Source organism: Macrobrachium rosenbergii, chromosome 37 (genome assembly GCF_040412425.1).
Source record: "Macrobrachium rosenbergii isolate ZJJX-2024 chromosome 37, ASM4041242v1, whole genome shotgun sequence".
Taxonomy (NCBI): Eukaryota; Metazoa; Arthropoda; class Malacostraca; order Decapoda; family Palaemonidae; genus Macrobrachium; species Macrobrachium rosenbergii.
Window position 1 is genome coordinate 39,060,853 of NC_089777.1, and position 24,564 is coordinate 39,085,416.

The 24,564-nt window shown below is 38.6% G+C and overlaps 1 protein-coding gene across 2 annotated transcripts in view; it reads right to left on the reverse strand.

Moving 5' to 3' along the window:
• The window catches only part of LOC136825509 (ras GTPase-activating-like protein IQGAP1), a 235,338-nt gene that overhangs the window by 35,952 nt on the left and 174,822 nt on the right, over nt 1-24,564 (reverse strand). For both annotated transcript variants that reach the window (XM_067082078.1, XM_067082077.1), the window contains exons 26-29: nt 16,403-16,565; nt 15,740-15,921; nt 5,740-5,872; nt 2,629-2,758 (exon numbers count right to left, since the gene is read on the reverse strand). In XM_067082078.1, coding sequence (XP_066938179.1) covers nt 2,629-2,758; nt 5,740-5,872; nt 15,740-15,921; nt 16,403-16,565 — 608 coding nt within the window. The remainder of the gene's footprint in view (nt 1-2,628; nt 2,759-5,739; nt 5,873-15,739; nt 15,922-16,402; nt 16,566-24,564) is intronic.

A 24,564-nucleotide genomic window follows, 5' to 3' on the forward strand; every position in this document is an offset into this window, starting at 1 on the left:
TTCTGGAACGAATTAGCGTTGAGGACCGGGGTTCCACTGTACATATAATATATATTATATACTGTATATATATACACATACAGTAATACCCGAACTTGCGCAATTCGAGTTGCACGGATTCACAGACACACGAATTTTTCATTGGAACCTAACTAATGGTCATACACAAGTTTTTCACAGACACGCGAAGATTTGCGAACACTGAGAAAACCTGGAAAAGTGTTTATGTTTAATTTTTTATAAGTTTTCAAGCTTTTATGTGTAAATTAAATAACATTAAATATTATTAAACGTAATAATTTCTCTCTCTCTTTTAGTGAGATGAGAGAATTTTTATGGTACATGTATACAGGTATGTTTATTTGTATGATAAAAAACTTTTTACCTAATAATAAGTACTAATTTCAAATATTAATAAGACTAATAAAATTAATTAATAATAATAATGTAATTACAAAATTCATATTATTTTAAACAAACAAATTCTTCTCTCATCTTTTGTAAGAAGGTCAAAGGCAAAAGCTGTCAGACATGTCATTTAACATGACAAGAAGGGGAGTGTTGCTGATCAGTGATCAAATGTTTCTTGTAATTGTGTGTGTGTCCGTAATAATTCATAAAAAATTTCACTCTTTGAAGTAAGGACAACTGTTATCTCTCTCTCTCTCTCTTGTTCGAAGTTAGCCAACCTACGTATTACAGTACTGTTTCTCTGTGTGTCTTTAACTATAGAGTAGATAATTTTAAATAGATCTAATTTTACCTGTACCGTTTAAAACTGTAAATACACCGTTCTAAAACATAGAGCATTTCAGAACGAAGAGAAAGAGACAGAATAAAGAAGATTTTAAAAACGAGGTTGAGAAGACTTCTAAAAATAGATCGGTGGAATGGGGGAGAGAGTCACACACTCCTATATTCTTACGTTAACCCTTTACAGTATTAACCATTTATTTCTTTTTTTAAGGACAATGTATTAAGCTAACTTTTAAATGAAAATACAGTAATTTTAATTTCATTTAAAAGTTAGTTTAATACTGAATTTCCATCTTTTGATATCTAACGTAAGAATAACTTTCTCTCTCTCTCTCTCTCGTTATTCTCTGTCTTTGTAATAATTCATAAATAATTTAACTTGATATTTCAAGTAAGGACAATATCTCTCTCTCACTCTCTCGTGTTATTCTCTCAGTCTCCGTAATAACTGATAAATAATTTCACTCTCCTAAGTAAGGACAACCCTTATCCCTCTCTCTCTCGTTCATAGTTAGGGCTCACACATTTTTACAACTTATTAATTCTCTGTACATCTTTACCTCTACAGTAGATAGTTTAAATTAATCTAATTTGACCTGTACCGTCTACGAACTGTAAATGCGCTAGTGTTGCAAATACGTTCTAAAACATAGAGACATAATAACTAAGAGTTGTATTAGTCAAAATAAAAAACACTGTTTGTTCATGAAAAAGCATTTCTGAACAAAGAGAAAGAGATGCAGAATAAAGAAGTTATTAAAAAGAGCTTGAGACGACTTCTAAAAATAGATCGGTTGGAAGGGGAGAGAGATAAATTCTCTTCCAACTCTCAATTTTTGTGTCAACCATTTATTTCCGTTTTTAGGGTAATGTATTAAGCTAACTTTTAAATGAGATTACAGTAACTTTAATTTCATTTGAAAGTTAACTTAATAATTTGGGAGCATGATTAGGGTCATATCTAGTGTTTACACTTTAGAAATAAGCATTTATTGAGACCGTGCCAAACTTATGCAAAAATTCACCCTGCACGAGGGGTTCTGGAACCTAACCTCGTGTAAGTTCGGGGTATGACTGTGTGCTTGTGTGTGTGCGCGCGTGTGTGTATATACATATACATATGTATATATATATATATATATATATATATATATATATATATATATATATATATATATATATATATATATATATATATATATATATATATATATATATATAAATATAAATTCACCCTGCACCAAGGGTTCTGGAACCTAACCTCGTGTAAGTTTGGGGTATGACTGTGTGTGTGTGTGTGTGTGCGTGTATTTACATATATATATATATATATATATATATATATATATATATATATATATATATATATATATATATATATATATATACAGTCAGTCCCAACGCTTTTCAAATATATTCATCAGAAATTATTTCCCGGTTTATGACGCATGCTCTGGGGTTACTGACCGCGTCAGACACTGATCCAATGGAAGAAATGTGGCTCCAAAACAGCAGAATAATAAAAATTTGGAATTTTTTTTATGAAAAACTCAATAAAAAATGCAGTTTACGTCATTTTCAATACACCCAAAGCATTAAAAGTAAGGTTTTCTTAGGATTTTTTTTTTTTACGATTTTCTCAGATTTTTCGGCTTACGACGCAGCGTAAAAACAGAAACCCCGTCAGAAACCAGGGACTGCCTGTATACATATATATATATATATATATATATATATATATATATATATATATATATATATATATATATATATATAGTATAATTTATATTTACACAAAATTGGCTTAAATAACAAATATCATTATTAAGAGCTCCTTGTTTCCCAAATGAAACCCTCTTCAAACAGTCTCACCTATTAAACAATTTATTAGAATCTTTGGTTTCCTTCTCTTCTGGTGCTTCTGCTACTTCAAACTTATTGGTCAGTGCTAAACATACTTCCATTCTACCCAATGTCACTGAACCTGAACCTGTGACAGAATCTGAAAAACAAAGAAACTTACTAAAAGTGAATATGGTTTAAAAAATTTATGTATTCACGAATTTATATGAAAAATATGGTACTACCAAAATCTGTTAATATCAAAGACGATCACAGATCTTGAAAATGGAACCTGACTAATGGCTGACTCTTAGATCATAAAGTAGCACCTAGTTGGAGCCTTGGAAAAATTCATTCAAAAGTATACATAACCTCTCTGGAGAACACTTTTCTTGGACCATTTAATTACCCTAAGAGATATAGTAGAGGGACCGTACTTTTATATGGGGCAGAAACTTGGGCACATAAGAGGAAAGAACCAAGATGAGGATGGTGAGATGGGCTACTGGAATATCACTACTGGAAAGTAGGGTGAATCAAAATATAAGAAGGATGTGTGGTAAATGCAATGTAAAGGAGAAGGCTAGGGAAGCTCGTCCGAGATACTATGGCCATGTAATAAGGAGAGGAGGTGGAACAAATCAAGAGAGTTAAGAACATGCCAGTGATGGGGAGGAGGAGTGTGGGGCGGCAGCGAATCAGATGGATGGATGTGGTGAAGAGGGATATGGTGAGGTGGGACAGGGGGAAGAAGATGCAAGGAATAGAAATATATGGAGAAAGATGACTCGAGCAGCTGACCCTGCTATACAGTGGGACTAATAAGGTCAAAAGAAGAAGATATAATACAGGGCTGTTATCAGAATTCTAGGTGAATGTGGACATTATCTAAATAAATATGCAGCTGACTGAAAAAGTCTTACTGACCCCAAATAAGACCAAAATAAAAGTTTATAAGTAATTTGTATTGTCCTAGGTATGTAAACCAGAACGTTCGATGTATGAGTATTCTTCAGTGCAAACTGGAATCTGTCATTACAACTTAAAGAGGGAATGGGGAAACACCTACACTCATTTACCAACACCAAAAAACTTTTTCCTTTTGCACCAGGGACAAAGTGGGGTGGCTGAGACTGGAAATACCTTAAAAGAGACCAATCTGTTTGCACTATTCATCCCTGGCACTTAAGTTGATCTGCCAGTATATTACTCTTTCCTGGATGTACCTGGCTCATACGTCAACAGCCTGAAGAATCACCCACTCACAAATCTGTGAAGCTAGTTGGTACAAGGAGTGGGACATTGTCCAGTCTTGCTTTTTGATGTACATCACTGCTGTAGTATTGTCATCCATGACCACCATAAGTGTACTAGTAGGCTGTTCTGACAGATGTGCATTGTCAACCATGGCGCTTGCATCTCTAAGATGTTGATATGTAGGTGCAGGAAGTATTGAGTCCAGTTCCCTGGACTTCTCCAGACATCTGAGAATTGGGCATCTATAGAAAGGGAGAGCTCAGAGGAACTCCCTGAAGAATGTTGGAGTCATCGTACCACCAAGCTAGATCCTCCTTCATGTCCAAGTTTAGAATTATACAGTGAGGTGAGTCTTTCAAGGAGGACCACTTCAGTTTCACTGCCACTGGAAAGAGTGAAGGTGACTGCAATTTTTCCTGACAAAAGGTGACCCAGAATTACTTGCCACTGCCAAGCTTGTTGTTCCTCCTTTGATGGGCGTTGGGCTGTGACTTCTTTGAGGTTGCCCAGCTGGGAAACAGCTGGGAAAGCTTCACTGCTACGGTGCCCAGGAGCATCCCCAATACCTGATCTGTTGCTTGTGGACAAGACTGGACTTCTGCCTATTTATCATAATTCCTAAGACTAGGAGACTTATGTTTGTCCCAAAGGAGTTGCTCCTTGGAAGGGGTGAGAACAACCCAACCGTTCTGATACCATAAGAGGCAAATGCCTTTCATGTGATCCAAGCCGAGAAAGGGTGAACACCTATGTAAACACCTGAGGGGCTGTTGCCAGTCTTGAAGCATTGAACCTTGAACTGGAAGACCATTCTGCTGCAAAGTGAAGGAGCTTCTCAAGTTAAAGAAAATCCACAGAATATGAGTGTTTACCTTGAGAAAAAAAATATATTAGTAAGCTCTCAAACTCAACAAAGATAAAAATTACTGTAATATAAAAAAAATTACAGGAAAATCAACAGATCAAGAATGGAAATTCCTTGGAAAAAAATGACTGAACACAAAGTATAATAACTGTGGCAGTAAGTATGCCACTTAACTGGAAGGTAAAAGGTGCTATATTAAGTATTATATTAACACTACACACACACACACACACACACACTATATCAGAATGAAGCTAAAGTGATAAGGAAATGGGTGGATGAAATAAATGAATAGCCCATCATAATAACAGCAAAATTGTGCTATTCTTGGGAGAGGACAAAAGCATGCATCTGCTCAAAATGAAGCCAAAGTCAGGAATGACATGATACCTGTATCAAATTGGTATGGCTGAGAGCTATTAGCACAGAACAAGGTTATTTATGACTAATGGAGATTTTGAAATGATGTGACCATAGAATCTTAAGATCCATGGCCAAAGAACAGTGAGAAGATCATATTATAAATGAGGAGTTGGACAGAGGTGGTACCAAGAGGCTGGAGTAAAGACAGATTGCAAAGACTGAGATGGTTTGAAAATGCAATGAGAAAGGATAAGGAACAGTAAAACAGTAAATATAAAAGCAGCAGGATGGAGGCCTGTAAGAAGGACTAAGAAATCATGAAAAAAAGGGGACAGATAAAGAACTAGACCTAACAGTTCAGACAACAATAGCATATGAAAAAGTGAAGAAAAGTTATTTTACATCTAACCCCATGAAGGGAAGTGTTGACTTGAAAATGCTTATCAAGATAAATACATATATCTTGTGGAAAAATGGACCTAGAGAGGATTTTTCATGCTAATGTATACATAATGATATATTTTGGATAAAAAAGGTCTTCTAATTTTGACACCAAAAGTTACAAGATTTTTCCCTCATGGTTAATATAAAGCACTTTGTAGCTCTTATGTAGATAAAGGTAAAAAATTATCTACTGTGGATCAAACAATGCTTACCCACAACTCCAACCAGTGAATTAACAGAAGGTCGTTCTCCAAGGTCAGAAAGCAGGACATGTAAATGGTCACTGCTGTCAGGTGCCAAAATCTCTTCATGGTCTAGTAACAGCTGATGAGTTTCACATATTTCCTGTAAATATAATTACACCACAAATGGTAATTTCCAAGGTTAAATGGTTAACATAGCTATTATCAACTACACTCAGCAGAATATACCTCCTCAACATACCATTTTATATGTTCTTATGTTAGTTTTCTAAACAACCATGATTTGAAATCTACTAAAAGGAACAATTACAACTCTCTTCACATTCAGTAACAGCAGGGACTTAAAAATTTTTCAGTCCTACAGTACTGACAATAAAAATATTTGTTTTTTGTAATTTCAAGCAAAATAATTTTTATGATAAATTTTAATTTTTTAGGTACTTACCTTCTATCATTTGCTTTATCTGCGACTACTTGGCGAGGTTTGAACAAATGTTAAAATTGGAACAATCGTTGACGAAAGCTCCCGATAGTTACCACCACTCTTTGGAGGGTGGGGGTAAGACAGCAACTGCTTTGGTTGTCATTCTTCTCTTAATCTCTTAAGAGGGGAGGAGGGAGGGATCTCTATGATAGAGGTTAAGTACTTACAAAATTTATTTCATCATAAAAATAACTATTTTTGAGGTGAAACTTACTATCATCTGCAGACTCCAACATTGTGTACTGGAGGAGGGCAAGAGATTTCCCAATAACCAAGCTACCATATATATTAGAAATATCCTTATTGCTGCTTGCCTCATGAATATGATCCCATGGCAAGTATTTGTCAGATGATGTTCATCAGCTGAGGTCCACTACTGTAGGAGGAGGAGGAACGTGGACCATGAACATAGCCATTGGTTGAGATTGTGCAATGTAGAATGGCAAGTTAGACATCTCTGGCACAGGGCTGCAGAGCAGATGGGAGCTAAAACCATAACTAAGAGAAACAATACCAGTACAACTAAGCATAATACCAAAATCAAAACAAAAGTAGAATAACATATTACCATGTATGAACTCCAATACATATGGTTCCCCACTTACCCAGGATAGGGGTCAATAATGAGAACCTATACCTGTTTGTGACACATAAGGGGAAGACCTGGAGAAATCTCCCATGCCGAAACTATAGGTGCTAGTGTATGGCAGTCTTCCGACTGGATTTTGATGGCTCTCCAGTAGTTGCAAGTGAACACAGAGCTTAACCTCCAGACGGTCTAGAGAGAGGTGTTGTTGAAAACTTATAGATGTAGCTGCTGCTCTGATACTGTGTAGTTTCACCTTCAAAAGGAGGCAATCCTCTAGAGACAAGGCATGGTGTACTTCCAGAATTAAAGATTTAATAAACAAAGCTGTGGTATTCTCAGACATAAGAACCTCAGGGTTCTTGACAGTGCATAGGTTCCTACACTGCTTCCTTCAAGCTTAAGATGGAATGTATAACTCCTTAGAGCCCTAACAAGGGCATAAAAGCAGATCTTCTTCCTCAGGAGTTAAGAGTTTCTAGAGAGGGGATAGATAAAAGTCTTGGAAGAACTTTGGCCTTGAGATCACTCTTAGCACAAAAGGATGCCATAAAAGATAGTTCTGCTCCAGTATGTGAACACACTACTAACCATGATATCAATTGTAATTCACTTATCCTTTTAGCCAAAGCCAAGACCACTAGAAAGTGTGTCTAAGAAAGAGCCTCATGAGAAGCCTCTCTCAGGGGTTCGAAGGAGGGCCTACAAGGTGTCTTAAGCCAAGGACTAGGTTCCATAAAAGCGGCTTTATCAGAACCTTTGGCATTTCAGCTGAAATGAGCAAATAGCTTCACCTAAGTCAATCTCTTCTGAAATACCCAATCCAGAATGCCTTAATATATAAGCCAGCATGGATTTATAGCCTTGATGGAGGAAAAACAAACCTTTGGCATCTCTCAAAGAGCACAGCAACTTTATTATTTTGTTAATCTTGGTGCAAAGACAGGATATAGCCCTGGCCTTGCACAATGATCTATAAAGCTTCCACTGTACTGAACAAGAACTTAGTGAATTTTCTCTTTACAGTTAGAAAGTTGCTATTTTTAGCGACTTAGAAAAGTCTCTAGAACTTAGGGGCTTGTCAACAGTTTCCATGTGGTTAGACAAAGCTTTTTGATATTTCCATGAAGCTTCCCCATCCCAGACTGACGAAGCAGATTTTTCTAAGAAGGTAATTGTCTGGTACTTCTACTAACATTGCAAAAAGGACTGGGAACCACCAAGGTGCGATTAGATTATGATGATGTTCCCAGTACCCCTCAACTCTTTGAGTGTCCCTTCAACAGCGGAAACATAGGGAAGACATACACAAATAAGTTTGTCCAATCTTGAATCATAACATCTACTGCCCAGGCTTAAGGGTCTGGAACTGGGGAAACATACAGCTGGAGATGATGACTCACCTTTGTTGCGAGGAGATCAACGAGGGGGTAGCCGAACACACTCCAAATTGCCTTGCACACCACAGGGTTAAAGATCAATTGTGGGAGAGTACCTGTCCTAGATGACTTCAACATGTTTGCCAAAACATTCAGTCAACCAGGCACAAACTGGGGCATATGGACAAATTCCTCTCCACTGTCCAGAGGCTAAATCCCTGGTGATGGTTACTAAGGTTTCCGACTTCATGCCCCCATGCTTTCTTAGATAAGCCGGAGAAGACACTTCCAAGAAGAAAGAAATTACTTGTTGGACACTGTTCATACAGGTCTTAAATCCCTTCCGGATAGCCAACAACTCCTTGCAGTTAATGCAAAGACTGGCTTTTATTGGCAACCACACCCCTGAAGTACCTTGCTTTCCGATAACCACACCCCCCCTTGTCATCCAAGGGGACTGATTACAGTGAGAGGTCTGGGCTCGGGGACTATAGAGACCCCCTTGCAAGAAACACTACTATGGACATCCACCAACAAAGAGAAGGGTTCAGATCTTACTCCAACTCATTGTCTAGCTAAGTCTCAGTGTGTGCCAGTGCCTCTCTCTCAAGTGCAACTGGTATCATAAAAAACTGAGCATCCAAAACTAGCTTCTCAAGAGAAGATGTGGCCTAAGAGATAAAACCAGCATTAGCTGGCATACTCTGAGGAGAAATCTCTCTTGATTAATAACAGGTGGTCCACTCGAATCAATCACCATGCTCAGATAGGTCACTCTTTGTGTAAGTTCCTGAGATGACTGTGGCATTTATTAGTAAGTCTAGGGCTTTTGCTAAGCCCATTACAAGCTCTATTGCCTTCAGGCAATCCTCCCTGGACTTTGCAAGATCACCCAGTCTTCCAGGGACAGAAGTATCCTTACTCCTAATAGGTAAAGCCATTCACGAAGGGGATGGTACCCTAGGGAAAACTTGGGGAGCAAAACTCAGCCCAAACAAAGAGCTCGGCACTGATATCTCTTTCCCCCAAGAGACAAAGCGCAGGAACTTCCTTGAAAGTTGGTGAATGGGGACACGCAAGTATGCATCTTGCATGTCCACCGTAATCATCCATGTACCTTTCTCCATGGCAGTTAAAAACTGTGGAGGCTGATTCCATGGGAAAAAGGGGAACAGTTGGGCTCAAGAGTTGAGCTTGGATATGTCTAGGACTGGTCCCTGTCCTCCCATGGCCTTTGGAATTAAGAATAGCCTGTTGCAAAGAAGCCTGGCAAAGTAGCTGGTAACCCCTCTAATGCTGCCTTCTCTATTGGAGAAAAGGCTTCCTAACTCAACACCTGTCTCTTCTCTAGGTTGGTCTGTATGACTTGGAGGTTGGTGAATTCCTGAAAGGAATGCAATAACCTTGCAAAAGAACTTTCTTTACCCAGGTGTCTATGTCTAAGTGTTCCCACACTCTAGTGAAGTGGCCAAACCTGCCCCTACAGGCACCCAAGGGCTCTAACAGCTATTCTTTATAAGAATTAGGATTCTTGATATTAGTGGAATTGCACATCTCCCCTTTGGCAGAATGATGTCTGGAGCCTTGCTGCCAAAAGGATGCATCTTCCTCCCTGAGCCCAGAAAGGAAGACCAAGGGAATAAGGTAGAAATGCCCAAAGTCAGTTTTTGGTAAGAGGAAGAGGAGACTTCCCCTTACTGGCCTGGGACTGGTGGAGACAAGTACTATTCCGGTTTTCTCCATCTCTGCAGCTATAGGCATGGATAGCTTATTATCTATTGCCTTCTCAAAAGGAATGAGCTGAAACCCAGACTGTCTGCTAAGGAGTGAGACTGAAGGAACCAGCTGAGAGCATAGCTGCTCTCTCGTGTGAACTTTTAGGTTGCTAGTGATAGACAATTCACCTATCACATCAAGCAATGCCTCGTCTAGGGAAGTGAAAACCCTTATGGCTTCTCAAAGGGTCTCTGGCCCTAGAAAGTAGTAGTCCACCAAACTTCTTCAAACATTGTTCTATAGTGTTCTGCACATTTCACTCAAGGACATAGCTACAATGGTGTTAGCCAAGCTCTTATACATATCTCTGCCTCTTAAATCAAGAAATGCCACTAGCACACAGAATTGCGCCTCTCTTGGCTGGAAAACATGGAAAAAAATTAAATAAAAAAGCTCTGAAGTTTCTTCGGTGCAATCGAGTTTCTGTACATTGTATAATCAAGGCCACTGAAAATACATTGATCTTTCGGTGGTCTCTGTATAATGCTGCATGAGCTGCGGCCCATGGGACTTTAACCACGGCCCAGTGGTGGCCTATCCTATATTGTTGCTAGACACACGATTATGGATAACATTAACCTTAAATAAAACAAAAACTATTGAGGCTAGGGGGTTGCAATTTATTATGGTTTATGATTGGAGGGTGGATGATCAACATACCAACTTGAAGCCCTCTAGCCTCAGTAGTTTTTAAGATCTGATGGCAGACAGGAAAAGTGCAGATGGACAGAAAACTAAAACTGGATCAGGGTAAAAGGTGGAAAAATCCCTGCTCAATACACCATAGTCTTCCTAGCAGCAGCAAGGGAGGCAAAACAGAGGACTTTCAAAAGGAGATTCTCTTTGGCCAAACATTTGCCACTGAGTCAAGTCTCCCAAGTAACAGCAACTGATAGCTTAAAGAACTGCAGATATCTGTCTAAGCACAACTGAACCACTTCCTTAAAACTGAGGGGACAGACTAAATGCTCCTCTTCCTGTATTGGAGGCAAAGGAGAATGCTGACAGGAAGAGCCAGGTCTATAAGTCCTCTTCATCAGGAACAAAAGTAGCCCCAGAATCAGATGGTCTCACAAGACCAGGTGCTAAAGTTCTCATAATCCCTCTGGCAGAAACTTTAAAGTGGAAAGCTCTCTCTCACTGTATGGACTCACTGACGCCTTGCATGGACTTGCTGACATCTCATGTGGACTCGCTGACGCCTCGTGTGGACTTGTTGAAGCCTAGTGTGGACTCGCTGATACCTGTGTGGACCTGCTGCCGACTGTGCGTGCTTGCTGCTGGCTGTGTAGATTTGGTGCCAGCCATGCGGACTAGCTGCTGGCAGTGCAGACTCACTGCCATCCGTGCAAACTTGCTGACACCTCGTGCGAACTCAATAACACCTTGTGCAGCCTCCACAACACCTTGCCCGGATAGAAGACATATGTGGAACTGTACACGGACTCAACACCTTGCAGAAACTGACAGACAAACTGGTGAATGTGAATGTCTGGCATGTTTAGCCTAAGCTTGAAAGGCAGCCCATAAGAGCCCAGGAATGGACATAACATTGGCTTTGTCAAAAACAAAACTTGGATTATCAGTGATCAAAGGGGAGAACGGGTGCAAACCCTTACTACCAGATCGCCTATTTTTATGTGCAGGGTTAACCAACGCTCATAAAATGGCCGCCCCCATGCAAACAAAGTAAAAATGGCTGCCCATACAGTATACTCCTCTCATTTTTGTCCTCTCTGTATGTCCTCTGCTGCAAAATGTCTCATGTTTTCCAGGTTGCCGAGGGAGAGTTGCTACAAAGATTGGAAGCCCTACCTGATGTAGCAGCCATATTGGACCCTGAGACGCTCCTGCCTCAGCGTCACCTGGGCACACCCGGATCTGAGCTCAGGTGGTTATTGGCCTTACCAGTGAACAGACATATACTTCCCAATTCGCACACTTCACAGGAATGCCAACCCTTGCTCCACGTGTTGTGTCCCAATTCAGGATAACTGGATAGTGCCTTTGGATGCCTATGGTAAGCCTTGGACTAACTCCCAAGTATTTTGGTGGCCTGTTTTTCCTCCTACTGATATATTTCTCAACTTTTAACGAACCCCTCCAAGTACTATATCCTGTGCTCCCCACGTGAATTTCTCTCTCTCTATTCATCCGTAAACCCTCCTTTTGTTCCCCTAGTCACTCCTTTTCTCAGCCTGCCACCACTCATTGGCATGCTAGTCTAATTTCAATTTGTGAACAGTGCGATATATGTGAGTTTTGATGGCTGTGCCATTTGTGTGCATGTTGTTAGTTAGGGAATCCTTAACATTCCAAGTGCATGGTATTAGGGCTTCAATTCTTGCCAATCCCATAGTCAATTGGAAACCTCTCTTTTCCAGAGGGATGCATTTATTGTGCGTGATACAAGAAACTCTCAGCTCACCCTTGCATTCGTCGTTTGGACCCATCCATGTGCGACGAGGAATTTCATCTTTTACGGCACCACCGAAACTTTATAATCACAACTCATTTATTATTATTCATGTGTGGCCCTAGTATTAATCTGTAAGCTATTGCTATTAATTGTTTAGTAAATGTAATTAATCGTTAACTAAGCATAATTATGCCTTGCAGTAACTTGACTAAAAAGAGTACCAAAGGTTAGTAATCATCATCTTTCCATTTTCCTGTATTAGTGTCAGCCATTTTACAACATTCTGTTGCCAAGGCTAGCGAGTAATACCTATCTACAGACTCAGGGGTCCTAGCAGTGGCTACAGGCACAATGGCAGCACTCACTATGGATGAATCACTAGAATAACGATGGGACAACGGGGTCAAACACAAGATCTAAACCTACCATAAAACATGAAGATCTAGACCTACCACAACAGTCCTAATGCAACCATAATCTGACTCTGTCCAAGGAGGACCAAGAAGCACAGGGAGGAGACAGAGGGCACAGTCCTTGAATATCCTGGGATGTTAGTCCTCGTCTGGAAACCCTGGGACCATCAGGCATGTCGGCAGGGGCGCTGAGGTGACGGGCAAGGCTGCTTCCGTGGAGTGGCCAAAGGAACGAGGGGACACTGTCCCTGCCAATGCACTAGACATATCCGGTGTAAAAGACTCAATTTGTTACACAAAATTTAATTCTAGATTTAAATGACTCCACATATGATTACATTAAATCTAACCTACTTGACCAGGTGTTAATTCTAAAGAAAACCTAGATTCAAGACCAGCTTTTCTGTTTACTCTCTTCTAAGTCTATCTTTCTCTTCTCTAATTTGGCAAATTTATTATCTTCTCTATCTCTTGCATAATCTAACAGATTTCAGTAAGGAAGATTGAGAAGAAGAATCCATATTGCCTAATACAAACCAAAATCCAGATGACCCAATTCATTAACCAAGAAAATACAAACCCAAATTTCAGAACACTTGTCTACACATCCGATAGATTTCATCGACAAAAAAAGAAATGAAAAACAAAGCAGTTCCTGTCTTACCCCAAGCTCCAAAGAGTAGGGTTTACTATCAGGACCGTTCGTTAACGACTGTCTCAATTTTAAGTTTTGTTGAACCTGCACCAAATAGTTGCAGATGAAGCAAATGATAAGAGATTAAGTTTCACCTAAAAATAAAAAACCTTTTTGGTACATTACTCTTGCAGCAACCCTCACTCCCCCTAAACAGTCTTAAAATGTGTAAACAAATTCATAACAAATCCTAATTGTATTTCCACAAATTCATAATAAATACTTAACAGAGGGGTTATGTTACCTTGGCTTCTTTGCACACTCTTGAAAACCATAACATCATTAACAATTTTAGGTTAGACTTTCCATTAATATTTTACATTTTTTGTCTTGCATTTATGTCAGAATTCAAAACTGGACTAGATGTTCATTTGTGTTCTTTCTCCGTAATTTTCTAGGCTTTGCCTTTGGTCACCCCGTATCTACTATTTTTCTGACCAATTCCTCCTCATCGCTTCTCAGTATATTCCCACATCTTCTTCATCTTTAACTCTCAAGTCTATGTACTGTACATGCAAAGCTAAAGGATTGAATGTGGTTATCCCATAATATAGTTACCTACAGGTCACTCTTATGCAAGGTGTACAACCTGTCAGCTTCTCTTAATAGTGCAGATCCGATTCCTTGTAGAGGGAGTCAAAAGGTTTGGGACCACCTATAAAGCAGAATACAGTAGTAGCTGTGGACACATTGTGTGGGCAGAAAATAGCTTCAAATCTGTCCTGGTTTAAGTTACAGTGGGATCCCTCTTTAGCTGCCCTGGGTTACCATGCCACTGAAGATGGTGATACTACTTGAAGGAATACTGGAAAGCCAACAGAAACTTCCATTTTCATAGACCTTGGTTACGTGTGCAGCAAAAACTGTTAGACAGCAATTTGTTCAAGAAACTAACCACACTCAGGCATTGCTGAAATAACCAAGTTGCAAGTTCAGTAATGCTCAAAGTAACCATCAAATAATTCATTCATATAAATTTCTCAATTTTTTGTTTAAATAGTAATATGATACTATTTCTTACCAGCTGTCTAGCAATCTCTTTCCACTTAAACTGTGCTGTTTCTACTTGTTATTTTTCTTACTACCTGTAATATGTTCCAAGGTAATAGTACTGTTCACACCTTCAAAGTCTTGCCTTTCCCCTTCCCATCGCTCTTCTGTATTTCATGTTAAAGGAAATAGCTCGTTGCAATTATGTTTTTCAATATCAAGTATCTTCCACACAGCCAAGCTCCTGACGTTATTCTCCTTTGTTTTATTTCCGGTCGCCATTAAGCTTATTTTGCTTGAACTGATTTTTCTACCTTCACCTCTCAATTCCATTTTTCAAGCATTAGGCACTTTTGTACATGCTCTTTCCCTGCTTCTGGTGTTAGTTATGAAAGGTAATTTAAAAAGAACCCAAAACTAAAAAGTTTAGCTCACAAGGTTGGCCTCATTTTGCTATTAACAAGAAGTCATCTATGTATAGTACTTACCAGAGGCTTCTTTCGGCATTCCATAACTTCCTTTATCAACATAATAACATTAAAGGGCTCAGAACTGATCCTTGATGGATTTCAACATTTATTAAAAAAAATATTATATACCTCCCACTGTTCTCACTCTAGATCTCATATTATGGTATACAAACATCACCAGCTCTAATCTTTTGGGAACCCTCATGGTAATGACCATCTAAAATGCTTGACACTACCAACTGATTTCTCAACAAACATAAGGCAAATTTTGACCTTGTCACATGGTACTTTCCCTGTTGTTGACTACATTTTCTGCTATTGTACTGACTTGTGGTCAGAAGCCAAACTGACAGTTATATGTTTGTAAGAGTACTTTTTCAGCATTTCCTCCAAAAACCTTCATCAGTGTTGGCAAGCTTGGGGTTTGTGAAATGGTTATGCTACTTAAATCTATCTTGATTCTTTACTTTTACCGAGAAATTGATAGTCTGATTTCCTTAACCATTACATATTAAGTAGTTTTAGCTGATCATTCATTCAGGATCCTGGCCTGAATAGACCTGGCCAGAAACAATTATTTTTTGAGTGAGGGTAGAAAACAAGTAATACAAATGCTGAATATCTTGGTGAAATGAGGCCAAAATAACTGGATGCAAACTAAGACAAAAAATATGTAGCTGCAGGGACATTGTAGTCAGCAACCCACCCCAGGATTTCAATCTTTAGGGCTCTAACCTAATACCTCTGCAATCAGGATCCCTCAGCATAACACAGGAGAAAAACCACATATCAAAATACCTGTACACTGATGTATATAGTGGGCTTCACAATAAGAGTTGCTTCGGAGTAGTGATTTACATTGTAAACAATTTCTGGGTCTTCCACCTCACAGCAATGTCTAAAGAATGCCTTAAACTTCTCATGGCAATCAATAATAAAAGGATTCAGGCAAGTAAGATGGGAAGCTTCATCTGCAAACCCTGTTAAGAAAAATATTTGTCAGCTTAATCAAGAACTTTAGGTGAACATTACATTAGCGGAGCAAATGTACTGTACAAAATCTGACCTGTACTTATAAAACTATCTTGAAAAGCTCAAGCTTATTTTACAAGCCATACATATACTGTAAGTATAAGTATATGTATGGCTCTATACAGACTGTAATGTAAACTCAGTAAAACTCAACATTCCCTGGATTATTCTATTATGTGACAACCTTCTTTCCCTTTACTGCTAAGCTTGAAATTCCTATCCTAGCTTCTGTTTTCCCCGATTCCTATAAATTAAGTTGCTCATCATAATGGCCTTTGAGAGAGAGAGAGAAAAAAGCTTTCATTTACATTATGGATTACAAACCAGCACTTAATTTAAAAACACTGCTGATTATAATCTGAATATACAAGAAATACAGTAAATGGAAAAATTTTCCTTTGTAAAATCACCCTAAACTTAATTTTTTACCTTTTTTGGAGGCTGCAAACTGCAGAATCTTGGCAATGCTGGCGAGATTTCTTCTCTGGGCATTGTTAAGCTTTTGGTCAGGAGATACCTTTATGATGTCAAAAGCATCAGGAGCCACAATGGCTGAATTGATATATCTGTAGTACAAGAGATTACCAACTACCTGCAATGACAGAGAATATAACTGATAACAAAAGATGTACTTGCGATAAACAAATGATGTACTCTACTGAGGTTATATCATGACAAATTTGAATAACTTGAGGGATGTGCTGATCTTTGAATTTCAAGGAATGATCAACACAGGCAGTCCCTGGTTATCGGCAGGGTTCTGTTTCTGAGGGTGTGATGATAACTGAAAATTGCCACTAACTGAAAATCAGTGATTTTCGGTGCTTTTTGGTGATTTTCGGGGCCGAAAAGCACCGATTTTCGGTTATCGGCGCCTCTGTTAGGTATGTATCAGCGCCAATGCCCAATTATCGGCGCCGATAAGCGGAAATCGGCAATTTTCGGCACCGAAAATTGCTGATTTTCGTCGTTAACAAGCGCCATAAAACCGGATCGGTGTTAACCGAGCTCGCCATTAACCGGGGACTGCCTGTACTGTATTGAGTTATGGACTGTTTTATGTCCAATAAACATACTGATAAGGGAATTCATTGATTTTGAATGCAAGTACATGCTCCATGATATAAAATAAAATAAAATGTGAAGTTCAATTAGGATCACACAAGTGGGGGAAAACAGGAGTTGTGAAAACACTCCCTGCAAATTAGCAATTCGCTACGGCACCCACTCTTGCTCTAGCAACTCCACCTCTCTCTTTCGTAATGTCCCTCCATTGTACTTCCTTTAGTTCAACTTTGTGCTGTCGTATGATTTTCATTTTCCAGCCACAACTGCAACCCAGACGTCAACGGACACTAGCGAAGCCAGTAAAGTCTAACAGTAATCACCCAGGTTGACCCAACACGTGAGACTGGGAAAAGGTGGGAGATTGACAGCATATAAAGACAGAGGATCATGAGACAGCTTGTGCCAAGCCAGCAGCCAGGGCACAATTCTTGTCAGTCAGTCTTCCAACCCCCTCCCTCCTACAGTTACTTTTGTTGTGTCCATGGATCCAACCCACCAAAGATCCCTATTATTAAATTCAAAGTCTGGCATTACCATCAAGACGTCTCATCCCCAGGGCAAAGGTACAGTTGGATTTGGAATTGTTCGGCACACACACATCCTTTTACTATATTTCTACTGCTCTCAAATATTCACTCCCTTGCAATTTCCTTTGAAGCCTAAGTGAATTGGTGTAACTTTTACCTGTGAAACATAAAGTGAAGTGGTGTAACTTTTACTTGTGTAACATAAAACATAAGTGCTTCTCCAGTTTCCATTTCATTTGTTCTCTGAATGATTCTCCCTCTCAGCCTTCCCAAAGTGAACGTTCTATTTGTTATGGCAATCAAGTGGTAATGCGGTTCTGTATTGCAGAATGGGTGATCGTGTTGCTGTGTATTGCCTGATTCCACAGTGCCTCTTCCCCTCAATTACCAGTTTGAGAAGACCCCTTCAAGATTTGAAATCTGAAGGCTTATTTATTTATTGTGCATATGCTGCACGATCCTGTTTAATTTTAATCTAATCTTAGAGGTTTTCTCAGTGCATATCTGATTAGCTAGTGGCTCCATTTTGCTTTGTGATTTAACATAACCATGGTGCCACGGAGCTGGTAATTTAAGTTCCTGTGAATATTTCTTCTGATTTGTGTAATTATAACTTAAGTGAAACCTTGATTTTCCCTCAATATTCAGTTAAAGTTACTTTAGACTGACTTCTATTACAGTACTCTGATCACAAGTGTGGCCCCCCCTTGTTAGATGCAGAATTATCTCAGGTAAGCGAAAGGTAGTATGTTGCAGGCCACACCTGTAAGAATATCCCGAAGTGCTATTGCTCAAAAGATTTTTCAGCTGGGTTTACTGACAATTTTGTCATCGCTTGTACGGCACTAAGCGACAAAATTGTCACAAAACTTGAAAAAATTTTTCTAATCCCATTTAGTTTGAAATAACTGATATACTTGTTTTACCCACTAAAATATCTCCATTTTCTCTAGTGATAGCATTGACGAAAACTTGAGATCAGAGTAACTCGCCCAAATTTCCCGATCCTCTCAGCACTCATCAAAGTGGCATCAGACACGTACTGCGCCAAACAATTTACATACAATGCTGTGCGTGTCTTGACTTATTTTTACAACTGCATTTCTTGACTTACTCTTAGTTCTGTATTTCTTGATAACCATGGTATGTAAATCAATGTGCTATATACATAAATTGATAGCAATCTTCCTCTTCACCATTCATGTATATAAAATTTATGTTATCATAAGTGAAATAATTTACAAGTCAATTTATTTATTCTGACAAAAGGTAAAAATAAAATGAATATTATGTTTTACTTCCTCAGGATATCTTAACAGGGTGTCTACTCAAGAACAAATTAATTGGCTGATTTAGCACTACTAAAACTGGAATCACAACACCTAGGTTATTGACGCTGCATCAAAATTAAACAGGAAACTAAAAGGATAAATAAATTCAAAAAGGGTTTCATATACTGAATATGTAACAAAATATATTTAATCATACTTGTAAATTTATAATGTTATATATACATACCAAGAGCATAAGGTTTAAAATCTGTTGAGGATGCCCACCTCCCTCACTAAGGTATACAGTATAACTACTCTATATTACAATCCTCACTGAGAATTATAGCCAAGATAAAATGTCCTCCTCTGTCATGTCCCCTGGACAGGAATCTATGTCTCAAATTCCCAAGACTGGGACATTTGACCAGTATATGTCTCAGAGTCAAGTGCACAATACAGTCTCATCGCAAAATGAAGGATTTTCACAAGACATCAAGAACCCATGAGTGTCTTGTAAGCCCAATCCTCTACCAGCACATATAGGGATATGACCAAAGAGACACAGATGACGTAATACTGTGCATTTTTCCGTGCATTAAAATATTTTCCCAAAGGGATAGCCAAACCTTTTTAATTTTCTGACCTACTAGAGGATATACATCCTGATATGGCAGTAGGCAGTCCCCAGTTAACAATGGGGGTTCTGAACTTTAAAGATTTTGCTTTCTTTGTTTTTGGATCTGTAAGAACAAGTTTTCTGTATGAATTTAAAGTTAGTTTTAAGTTAATTTTAAGGATTTAGTATCAAGGTTAACTTTTGTTTTTGTAAAGTTTAGTTTAAGCCAATAGTGCAGTATTTTGTGCAGTAAATTAGTGCAGTGGTGTTTTGCGACTCTTCCTCCCGCTAAGTGTTTAAGTGTCAGTGCTGTGTTTAACACTTGTTTTTTTTATTTCGGGAGTGATGTTGAACGAGCGTGGCTTTTGGCCTTTGGCCGTTTTGAAGAACAGTTCGGGACTGTTTACAGCTTACGCTTGACCCTCCAGCTGCCTGCCTGTGATTTTTTTGGGCGTCGCCCTTTGCCTCCTCCGTGTGCTTTTGGAGGTTTCTTTCTCTCTGGAGAACTTCGTCTTGGTGAGACTTATCACCTTGCTGATCACGGCTCCATATAATTTTGTCTGGGTAGTGTGTGCATTTCCTGACGAACCCGGGAGAGTGGAGTTTCCCGATGAACCCAGGGAGCCTTTAGGAGTACATTGCCCGACGGACCGAGCTTCATCTGGCATCTGACTTTGTACCTTGCAAGGGCTTGGTGGTACCTGCGGCTGTGGAGGGAGCTGTGTCAGCTCGTTAGGAGGCCAGTAGGGTGGCTTACGCCAGGTAAGAGTGAATAACTCGATTATTGTGATGTCCCCCGTCTTCTGGTGTTAGTTCCTGGCTCTGACCGTTTTGCGACCAGTTTCTGTGTTCCCCCTTCAGGATACGGAATTACGTGAGGTGGTGTATTATCGCCAGACTATTACTCCTTTATATATTTTGTTTGGTAGGCTAAGTTATTTGTTTAACTATTATATATATATTATATGTCCCATTTGTGGGGGTTTTGTTGTTGCCCCTTTATCGTTATTATTATTATTATTACTATTATTATGATTATTATTATTTGTATGTGTCCAGTCGTTGGAGTATTGAAGTTTTTGTAGACCAGTGTATTGCTGTGGCGTATTTCGTTGATTTAGTTTATAAAATTTAGGTAGGAGATTAAGGATTTTCCTAGTTGTAATTTCTCTTACTTCTTTCTTTCTGCATTATAAGTAGGTAGTGGTTTTGTTTAATTGCCGGCTATAAAGACTATTGAGTAATTTTGAGACGTTCTTTCTTTTTTATATGTTAGGGTCTAGTTATTAGTTTTAGGAGATATGGTATCATTGCCTAAATATAATTTTTACTATCTGTCCTGTGATGCAAAGGAAGTAATTTTTTTTTTTTGTGTTTTTTTTTTTTTATAAATAAATATTGTTAAATTTTGCTCGGTGTTTCCGTTCCTGCCTTAACTGTGTGTCGAGTGTGCTATTACCATCTTTTCCAGTTGGCTATTTTATTTTGCTTAAACCTGGAAGTTACGTCGCCAGCCAAAGGGGCGTAACAAATGAAGGGTTCTGGGTAGGTGACCGCTGATTTAGCAAGTTGATCAGCTTGCTCATTCCCAACCACCCCAAAATGGGAAGGCAGTCCAAAAAATTTACTTCTTTATCTCTTCTTTTCACTAAAAGCAGTCATTCCAGTATTTCTAAAACCAGAGGGATTAAAGAGTTAAAAGATTCCAATGACTAAAGAACGCTTCTCGAGTCACAACATTAGTAAAACTATTTCCATTCTGAGTTAAAATTTCCTTCAAGGCCTTTAAAACTGCATCCAATTCTGCTGTAAAAATAGATGCAACAGATGATAATTTCCCACTTCTTCCTATATCAGAGAAGGCTACTCCAAAGCCAACACCAGAATCAGACTTTGAGCCATCCATGAAAACTGGTACGGAGTTATCATGTTGCGAGGAATGATCTAAAAATATTGAATGCATTGCCTCATTGGACATTTCTGCCTTTGTAGAATTAAAATATTTACAGAATTTTACCTCTGGAAGGGGAATAGCCAAATACCTAGCTGGTAAAATCACTGTCTTCAGGAGTTTAGTTCACGGGTTATTTCACTCCCAAAGCAAATGGTTGGGTTTGCTTGGGGTGTTTTTCATAGAACTGCCAATGTCTTTCATTCGGGAGCCTCTGAAATCTGCACCAGCTCTGAACCAGCACACGGTAATGTAGCTCCAGCAGCATCTCACCAGCATCTACAAGCATGCTCTCACCTGGAGATGATTTAAATGCTTCTATAGCTAATCTTATTCCTCCATGATGGTTTGAATAGGGCATTTTAAGGCTATTAGGCTTTGCTGAGGTGTACACTTCACACCCATAAGTTAATTCTGAAAACACTAAAGCTTTGTACAGTCTCAACATCGGAGTTTGGTCTGCATCCCACAAAGTGTGGGACAGAACTTTTCAGGACATTCACTGCTTTCAAGAGTTTTGTTTTGAAATACTTCAATGTGGAATCCATGTCAGCTTGCTGTCAAAAACTAATCCAAGAAACGTTGTTTTACCAACATAAGGGATTCTCTGCCCATGCATGAACAGATCTGGATCAGGATTCTTATATGGCAAAAGTGTATGGTTACTGTTTTACTACCTGAAAACCTAAAACCATTCATCTGAGCCAACTTGACTACATTATCAAGGCAGAGCTGAAGGCAGCATTCAGCCACTGCCATCCTTGTTGCTACAAAAGACATCAAAAGGTCATCAACGAAAAGGGTACCTTATATGTTATATCTAGGGGAATTATTTTGGATACCCCATCATTGCTAAGGCAAACAAGGTTAAACTTGGAACTTCCTTGCGGCACTCTTTCTTCTTGGTTGAACACATCTGACATTGTTACTCCTACCTGAACTTGAAACAAATTGCCTCTCAGGTTACATTCATAAAGAACCCTCAGATGCTTGTATCATAAACCTTCTCAAGATCAAAGAAAACAGTGATGTGATGCTGCTTGTTAGCAAAAGCTTCACGTATTGAAGATTCCATTTGAACCAATACATCAGTTGTGGAGTGCATACTTTGAAAACCACACTGAGCAGGTGACAGATATTTACCACGTTCCTGACACCACATCATACGTGTGTTAATTTTTTCCATGATCTTACACAGACTTTATGTCAGTGCAACAGGACGATAATTCTGTCTTGAGAGGGCCTTTCCCTGGTTTCATGAATGGCAGTAATTTTACAGTCTCCCAAAGCTTAGGGAAGATTCTTGGAAAATTCTTTTTATTAAAGCTTAATATGAAAAGTCTGGTGTTTTCGGGGGTATGCTTAATCACTGAATATGTTATATCATCCAGTCCAGGAGCTGATTCATTACATTTACTTAAGGAAGATTCAAATTCCCTCGTAGTAAAAGGTGCATTATATTGTTCATTCCTTGATGTATTAAAATCAATTTCTACGTGTTCCATTAGCCTTCTTTGAGCTGAATAGGGTCTGTCATCATTTTTCTTTGCAACATCTGCAAAATGATTAGCAAACTCAGTTGCTACTAACCAGGGATCTGCTACTTCACAACCATTGATCTTGACAATTGGAGGCTGACAATGAGTAAATTTACCCACTATTTTTCTAACTCTTCCAAACTAAAGTCAAGGGTGTTTTAGAATTTAGTGATATGAAAATTGTCCAAGATTCCTTTTGTGCCTTTTTAATTTCCATGCAGAAATCAGCTCTTGCTTCTCAAAATTCAACACAGTGATACAGTCATACCCTGAACTTACGCGAGGTTAAGTTCCATACTCCTCTCACAAAACGAATTTTTGCCTAAGTTTGGCACGGTCTCTAAAAATGCTAATAAGTCCTTATTTCTAGAGTTTGAACACTAAATATGATCCTTACCATGGTACCAAAGTATTAAGATAACTTTTTAAAATTAAAGTTACATGCGATCCAGTTTTACGGCACTTGTCTAGTGATGAGGATAACCAGATTTTTGGTACCGACATTTGCTGATCTCCAGTTATCGGCACCGACCCTGGTTATCGGTGCTGATCCCACTTATCAGCGCTGATAACTGAATATCAGCACTGATAACCAGGGATCAATGCTATTATTGCAGATTTTCGGTTATCGTCACGCTGTCCAGAACGGAACCCCTGCCGATAACTAGGGACTGCCTGTACTGTAATTTCATTTAAAAGCTAGCTTAATACATTAGCCTTAAAAAAAGAAATAAATGGTTGATGTAAAAATATAGGAGTGTGAAGATTATGTATACTATTCCTCTTTCTCCCCCTTCCGACCAATCCATTTTTAGAAATCTTCACAACCTAGTTTTTAAGAACTACCTTATTCTAGTACGTCTCTTTCTCGGTTCTGAAATGATTTTTCATGAACAAACAGTTTTTTTATTTGGACTAATACTACTCTTAGTTGTCTCTATGTTTTACAACATAATATTTGCCACACTAGTGCATTTACAGTTCGTAGATGGTACAGGTAAAATTAGACCAATTTAAAATTTTCTATTGTGCAGGTAAAGACATAGAGAAATTGTAATAAGCTGTAAAATACGTGTGAGCACTAACTAGGAATTAAAGAGAGAGAGAGGATTATTGTCCTTACGTTCTGAGAGTGAAATAATTTATGAATTACTACGGGGAGAGAGAGAGAGAGAGAGAGAGAGAGAGAGAGAGAGAGAGAGAGAGAGAGAGAGAGACTTGTTGTCCTTACGTTAAGAGAGTGAAATTATTTATAATTACTACGGAGAGAGAGAGAGAGAGAGAGAGAGAGAGAGAGAGAGAGAGAGAGAGAGAGAGAGAGAGAGAATTACTTAGGAATCCTTTGACCAGCTATCGGCAACACTCCCCCTCCCTGTCACATTAATTAGACATATTTAACAGCTTTGCCCTCGAGCGAGTTCACAAAATATCAGGGAATGATATTTGTTTGTTTAAAATGCGTATCACATATGTAGTACAAATTTTGTAATTACAGTATATTATTATTATTATTGTTATTATTTAATCATATTATTATTTGAAAACTAATACTTATTAGATAAATAATTTATATAAAACTAGTAAACATTATACATGTACCATAAAAATTCTCTCATCTCA